Source organism: Rattus norvegicus, chromosome 3 (assembly GCF_036323735.1).
Source record: "Rattus norvegicus strain BN/NHsdMcwi chromosome 3, GRCr8, whole genome shotgun sequence".
Taxonomy (NCBI): Eukaryota; Metazoa; Chordata; class Mammalia; order Rodentia; family Muridae; genus Rattus; species Rattus norvegicus.
This window is the reverse complement of record NC_086021.1, coordinates 40,457,686-40,465,644: the sequence shown is the minus strand read 5'-3', so window position 1 is coordinate 40,465,644 and position 7,959 is coordinate 40,457,686. Positions and strand designations below refer to the sequence as shown.

General features: G+C 38.7%; 1 protein-coding gene across 1 annotated transcript; it reads right to left on the bottom strand.

Annotated features, from left to right (window-relative positions):
* Positions 1 to 6,478: 6,478 nt before the first annotated feature.
* On the bottom strand, positions 6,479 to 7,402 carry Or1j15 (olfactory receptor family 1 subfamily J member 15). Its single transcript, NM_001000381.1, has one exon. The coding sequence runs from the start codon at positions 7,400 to 7,402 to the stop codon at positions 6,479 to 6,481; it is 924 nt and encodes a 307-aa protein (NP_001000381.1).
* Positions 7,403 to 7,959: the final 557 nt, after the last annotated feature.

Below are 7,959 nucleotides of genomic sequence, written 5' to 3'. Positions count from 1 at the left end.
ACATGTTGCCCTCCAGTTGAACCAGCACCATTCGCTGAAAATGCTATCTTTTTTCCATTTGATGGTTTTGGCTCCTTTGTCAAAAATCAAGTGACCATAGGTGTGTGGGTTCATTTCTGGGTCTTCAATTCTATTCCATTGGTCTATCTGTCTGTCTCTGGACCAATACCATGCAGTTTTTATCACTATTGCTCTGTAATACTGCTTGAGTTCAGGGATAGTGATTCCCCCTGAAGTCCTTTTATTGTTGAGGATAGCTTTAGCTATCCTGGGTTTTTTGTTATTCCAGATGAATTTGCAAATTGTTCTGTCTAACTCTTTGAAGAATTGGATTGGTATTTTGATGGGGATTGCATTGAATCTGTAGATTGCTTTTGGTAAAATGGCCATTTTTACTATATTAATCCTGCCAATCCATGAGCATGGGAGATCTTTCCATCTTCTGAGGTCTTCTTCAATTTCTTTCCTCAGTGTCTTGAAGTTCTTATTGTACAGATCTTTTACTTGCTTGGTTAAAGTCACACCGAGGTACTTTATATTATTTGGGTCTATTATGAAGGGTGTCGTTTCCCTAATTTCTTTCTCGGCTTGTTTCTCTTTTGTATAGAGGAAGGCAACTGATTTATTTGAGTTAATTTTATACCCAGCCACTTTGCTGAAGTTGTTTATCAGCTTTAGTAGTTCTCTGGTGGAACTTTTGGGATCACTTAAATATACTATCATGTCATCTGCAAATAGTGATATTTTGACCTCTTCTTTTCCGATCTGTATCCCTTTGATCTCCTTTTGTTGTCTGATTGCTCTGGCTAGAACTTCAAGAACTATATTGAATAAGTAGGGAGAGAGTGGGCAGCCTTGTCTAGTACCTGATTTTAGTGGGATTGCTTCAAGTTTCTCTCCATTTAGTTTAATGTTAGCAACTGGTTTGCTGTATATGGCTTTTACTATGTTTAGGTATGGGCCTTGAATTCCTATTCTTTCTAGGACTTTTATCATGAAGGGGTGTTGAATTTTGTCAAATGCTTTCTCAGCATCTAATGAAATGATCATGTGGTTCTGTTCTTTCAGTTTGTTTATATAATGGATCACGTTGATGGTTTTCCGTATATTAAACCATCCCTGCATGCCTGGGATGAAGCCTACTTGATCATGGTGGATGATTGTTTTGATGTGCTCTTGAATTCGGTTTGCCAGAATTTTATTGAGTATTTTTGTGTCGATATTCATAAGGGAAATTGGTCTGAAGTTCTCTTTCTTTGTTGTGTCTTTGTGTGGTTTAGGTATAAGAGTAATTGTGGCTTCGTAGAAGGAATTCGGTAGGGCTCCATCTGTTTCAATTTTGTGGAATAGTTTGGATAATATTGGTATGAGGTCTTCTATGAAGGTTTGATAGAATTCTGCACTAAACCCGTCTGGACCTGGGCTCTTTTTGGTTGGGAGACCTTTAATGACTGCTTCTATTTCCTTAGGAGTTATGGGGTTGTTTAACTGGTTTATCTGTTCCTGATTTAACTTCGATACCTGGTATCTGTCTAGGAAATTGTCCATTTCCTGAAGATTTTCAAATTTTGTTGAATATAGGTTTTTATAGTAAGATCTGATGATTTTTTGAATTTCCTGCGAATCTGTAGTTATGTCTCCCTTTTCATTTCTGATTTTGTTAATTTGGACACACTCTCTGTGTCGTCTCGTTAGTCTGGCTAAGGGTTTATCTATCTTGTTGATTTTCTCAAAGAACCAACTTTTGGTTCTGTTGATTCTTTCTATGGTCCTTTTTGTTTCTACTTGGTTGATTTCAGCTCTGAGTTTGATTATTTCCTGCCTTCTACTCCTCCTGGGTGTATTTGCTTCTTTTTGTTCTAGAGCTTTTAGGTGTGCTGTCAAGCTGCTGACATATGCTCTTTCCTGTTTCTTTCTGCAGGCACTCAGCGCTATGAGTTTTCCTCTTAGCACAGCTTTCATTGTGTCCCATAAGTTTGAGTATGTTGTATCTTCATTTTCATTAAATTCTAAAAAGTTTTTAATTTCTTTCTTTATTTCTTCCTTGACCAGGTTATCATTGAGTAGAGCATTGTTCAATTTCCACGTATATGTGGGCATTCTTCCCTTATTAATATTGAAGACCAGTTTTAGGCCGTGGTGGTCCGATAGCACGCATGGGATTATTTCTATCTTTCTGTACCTGTTGAGGCCCGTTTTTTGACCAATTATATGGTCAATTTTGGAGAAAGTACCATGAGGAGCTGAGAAGAAGGTATATCCTTTTGCTTTAGGATAGAATGTTCTATAAATATCCGTTAAGTCCATTTGGCTCATGACTTCTCTTAGTCTGTCTACATCACTGTTTAATTTCTGTTTCCATGATCTGTCCATTGATGAGAGTGGGGTGTTGAAATCTCCCACTATTATTGTGTGAGGTGCAATGTGTGTTTTGAGCTTTAGTAAGGTTTCTTTTACGTATGTAGGTGCCCTTGTATTTGGGGCATAGATATTTAGGATTGAGAGTTCATCTTGGTGGATTTTTCCTTTGATGAATATGAAGTGTCCTTCCTTATCTTTTTTGATGACTTTTAGTTGGAAATTGATTTTATTTGATATTAGAATGGCTACTCCAGCTTGCTTCTTCTGACCATTTGCTTGGAAAGTTGTTTTCCAGCCTTTCACTCTGAGGTAGTGTCTGTCTTTGTCTCTGAGGTGTGTTTCCTGTAGGCAGCAGAATGCAGGGTCCTCGTTGCGTATCCAGTTTGTTAATCTATGTCTTTTTATTGGGGAGTTGAGGCCATTGATATTGAGAGATATTAAGGAATAGTAATTATTGCTTCCCGTTATATTCATATTTGGATGTGAGGTTATGTTTGTGTGCTTTCATTCTCTTTGTTTTGTTGCCAAGACGATTAGTTTCTTGCTTCTTCTAGGGTATAGCTTGCCTCCTTATGTTGGGCTTTACCATTTATTATCCTTTGTAGTGCTGGATTTGTAGAAAGATATTGTGTAAATTTGGTTTTGTCATGGAATATCTTGGTTTCTCCATCAATGTTAATTGAGAGTTTTGCTGGATACAGTAACCTGGGCTGGCATTTGTGTTCTCTTAGTGTCTGTATGACATCAGTCCAGGATCTTCTGGCCTTCATAGTTTCTGGCGAGAAGTCTGGTGTGATTCTGATAGGTCTCCCTTTATATGTTACTTGACCTTTTTCCCTTACTGCTTTTAATATTCTTTCTTTATTTTGTGCGTTTGGTGTTTTGACAATTATGTGACGGGAGGTGTTTCTTTTCTGGTCCAATCTATTTGGAGTTCTGTAGGCTTCTTGTATGTCTATGGGTATCTCTTTTTTTAGGTTAGGGAAGTTTTCTTCTATGATTTTGTTGAAGATATTTACTGGTCCTTTGAGCTGGGAGTCTTCACTCTCTTCTATACCTATTATCCTTAGGTTTGATCTTCTCATTGAGTCCTGGATTTCCTGTATGTTTTGGACCAGTAGCTTTTTCCGTTTTACATTATCTTTGACAGTTGAGTCAATGATTTCTATGGAATCTTCTGCTCCTGAGATTCTCTCTTCCATCTCTTGTATTCTGTTGGTGAAGCTTGTATCTACAGCTCCTTGTCTCTTCTTTTGGTTTTCTATATCCAGGGTTGTTTCCATGTGTTCTTTCTTGATTGCTTCTATTTCCATTTTTAATTCCTTCAACTGTTTGATTGTGTTTTCCTGGAATTCTTTCAGGGATTTTTGTGATTCCTCTCTGTAGGCTTTTACTTGTTTATTAATGTTTTCCTGTGCTTCCCTAAGTGTGTTCATGTCTTTCTTGAAGTCCTCCAGCATCATGATCAAATATGATTTTGAAACTAGATCTTGCTTTTCTGGTGTGTTTGGATATTCCATGTTTGTTTTGGTGGGAGAATTGGGCTCCGATGATGGCATGTAGTCTTGGTTTCTGTTGCTTGGGTTCCTGCGCTTGCCTCTCGCCATCAGATTATCTCTAGTGTTACTTTGTTCTGCTGTTTCTGACAGTGGCTAGACTGTCCTATAAGCCTGTGTGTGAGGAGTGCTGTAGACCTGTTTTCCTTTCTTTCAGTCAGTTATGGGGACAGAGTGTTCTGCTTTCGGGCGTGTAGTTTTTCCTCTCTACAGGTCTTCAGCTGTTCCTGTGGGCCTGTGTCTTGAGGTCACCAGGCAGCTTTCTTGCAGCAGAAAATTTGGTCTTACCTGTGGTCCCGAGGCTCAGGTTTGCTCGTGGGGTGCTGCCCAGGGGCTCTCTGCAGGAGCAGCAACCAGGAAGACCTGTGCCGCCCCTTCCGGGAGCTTCAGTGCACCAGGGTTCCAGATGGTCTTTGGCTATTTCCTCTGGCGTCCGAGATGTGTGTGCAGGGAGCAGTCTCTTCTGGTTTCCCAGGCTTGTCCGCCTCTCTGAAGGTTTAGCTCTCCCTCCCACGGGATTTGGGTGCAGAGAACTGTTTATCCGGTCTGTTTCCTTCAGGGTCCGGCGGGGTCCTGCCGCTCCTGGGCCCTCCCCCACGGGAGCCCAGAGGCCTTATACAGTTTCCTCTTGGGCCAGGGATGTGGGCAGGGGTGAGCAGTGTTGGTGGTCTCTTCCGCTCTGCAGCCTCAGGAGTGCCCACCTGACCAGGCGGTTGGGTTTCTCTCTTACCGGGTCTGGGAGCAGAGAGCTGCTGCTAGTACATATATTTTAATGGTGATTGCTATGTGTATATTATTTTCCTTAGATATTACCTCAGTTTTTATGAGTATGAATTATCCTTTCAGTGACAAGAATAATCACTCAGATTTAAGAAGTTTCCAAGTGTTACATCAGTCTAAGGACTCAACTTCATTAAAATTGCTAGTGTAGCAACAGAACACCAAGTTTGCACTACTTGAATCTCTTTCTACATAATAATCAGTAGATATGAAAATATGTCATAGTACTTGGTTACTATTAATTAAGCTAAATACTTTTGTCTTGAAAATATTAAAAGAACAAAAAACACAGGTTCAACATTTCAGATGGAAACAGAGGACAATGTATTTTTGCAATTAACTGTGGAACACATTTCATTTTAGAACACACTATAATTGGATTAAAGTTTTTAGTTTAACTTTTTCATATTTTCATACAAGCATTGTATTTATATAATTTTGACCAACCCATATAATTGGGCACCCAACCCCTATACAGAACATACTGATGCCACATAACTACAGCATCATATAAAAGGCCACTTTAAACTCTTTCTTCCCACTTTTTTATGTCACATAAACTTGATCTTACTAAACAAAGAGGTTTCCAAAGCCCCTTTCAACACCTAGAACCTGCACTCATTTTGTCTACCTGATATCAATAGACCACTGAGTTTAGAAGGAAAAAGGTAACAGCATAGTTAATATAAACTAAAAATATATATTGTAAAAAATTGAACAATGACAAACAAATTACAAAATGATGAGCAAATTATGTGAAAAGAAGAAAAGCTGGTATTGCATATGAAATTTGAGCAAAGAAAGTAACTATAGTTTTGACTTCATATTCGAGGGACAAGGGGTGATGATGATGAAATGCATAGTACAAAAGTAGTACAAGGACACACTCTGAGTGCGTATACCACTAATTGTGACAAATGTTTAGGAGATAGTCCTATTCATTATACAACATACATTATACAATACATATATGTATCAAAACATCTCTTCTTATAAAAATGTATATCTTCATTTGTCAATAACAATGAAAAGTGTGTTACAAATAAGAGGCTGGAAAATTCCTTGCATGGATGGAGGCCTCAGAATAGTGATTCCAGTGTGCACATAAGTACCCAGAAGACATTAATGTGAGGCTAATGAACTGCAATAAAAGTAACCAGTTCATTGGTGGTGTGTCTGAAACACAGTATCTATTTAAGCTTACTATGAGTTAAAATTCAAAATATTGCTGAATTAAATATAAAAAATGAGATCAAGCTGTTCACAGCTGTTCATGCCACTAATCTTAGCATTAAGGAAGCAGAGGTGGGGTGATCTCTACTTGTTCAAGGAAAACCAAATTCTAGAACATCTTGTTCTACATAGAAAGACATTTCCTGTCAATTTTTTAATTGAAAATAATCCTATCTAAAATATTTTTTCATTAGGTAAAAAGGAAAAAAGGCTTTTCTTCAAATGGTACAAGCTATCCAAATTACAAAACGTATTACATTAAATTTTAAAACTTTTGGGGAAAGATATCATGTGCAAAGGGAAATACAGAAAGGAGTGTGTGTGTGTGTGTGTGTGTGTGTGTGTGTGTGTGTGTGTGTGTGTGTGCGTGCATGTGTGTGTGTGTGTATGACACCTTTCCCAAGATTATCAATAAGAGTAAAATGTATCCTCTAAGATATGTGCAAGAAGTTCAGATTAAAGTATCTTTAAGTGACCATTCAGAGATAATATATTACATATGCCAAGGAGGGGAAGGCCTACACAGCTAAAGGGAAGCAGAAGGTGCATCATTTTGTTCGGCTGAGGATATTTCTCAGTGCTCCTTTCATATCTCGATTCCTCAGACTATAAATAAAGGGATTCAGCATGGGTGTGACCACAGTGTACATCATAGCCACAATAGCATTCTTGTCATTATTGGTATTAGATGAGGGGACACAATATAGTCCAATGATGGCTCCATAGTACAAGGAAACCACACAGAGGTGAGAGCCACATGTGGACAAGGCTTTTCGGATTCCCTTGATGGAGGGAGTTTTCAGAATGGTGACTCCAATGTAACCATAAGATACCAGAATGCATATGAATGGCAGGGTAATAACTGCATTACCTAAAACAAGGATGATGAGATCATTGATGGTAGTGTCTGAGCTGGACAGCTTCAACAAAGTAGAGAGGTCACAGAAATAGTGGGGGATGGTATTGTTTCTAAAGTGAGATAGGCGAGCCAAAAGGAGGGTTTGCACAAGGGCATTGGCTGAAGATAAGGCCCAGGAAATTACTACTAGAAGGACACAGAGACTCAGATTCATGATGAGGGTATAGTGCAGAGGATGGCAGATGGCCACATACCTGTCGTATGCCATGGAGGTCAGAAGAAAACTATCAATGGTTCCAAAAACTATGAAAAAATACACTTGGGAAACACACCCGGTATATGAGATGGACTGGCTGTGTGTCAGCATATTCACAAGCATCTTTGGAACTGTGACTGATGAGAATGAGATGTCTGTGAAAGCCAAGTGACTGAGGAAGAAGTACATGGGGGTGTGGAGGTGAGAGTCCAGCCTGATGAGCAGGATGATGAGCAGGTTCCCCAGCACAGTTGTCAGGTACATTGTCAGGATCAGGGCAGAGTACATATTTTGGTCCTCTGCTTGAATGGGGAGACCCAGGAGAATGAACTCAGACACTGTGCTCTCATTATCCATCCTCAAGTTCTTCCCCTTCTGCTGTGAGTGAAAGGAGAAATGGGAAGTAAAGAAAAGTAATTTTTACTAGTACACTCTGGGTACACTTTATTAATCACCACTACTGAATATAACATTAGTTTGGGTCTTCCAATAGGAAAGTGAAGACATTTTAATAGTAATGAGATAGTGATATTTTGGAAAGAGACATAATTTGCCAGCCTTGAAAAATAACTAAATGTCTTTTAGAGGGAAACAAGGAACTTCAGAACAATCATTAAATCAGACCCATATCCAACTCAAGGTGCCTGGATTTCACCAAGAAAATTTGAAATTAAGGAATTAGCATGTAAATTGTTACCAACAAATCGAGAAGTCAACATGATTTTAATGATTTTGCAATAGTTTAGCTTTTCTTGAATGCACTTGCATAAGACATTCTAAAAATTAAATACAAGTATTTTAACCCACAGTGCTTCTTTGGATTAGTAAAATATTAGGATATTGGGGAAATTAGCAAAAGTAGCATCTATCAAAGGTCAAAATCTTAAGGGCATAGGTCTGCAGCAACATTATGA

Coding starts and splice junctions, on each gene's coding strand:
- Or1j15 (NM_001000381.1), bottom strand. CDS start 7,402: ATGGATAATGAGAGCACAGTGTCTGAGTTCATTCTCCTGGGTCTCCCC.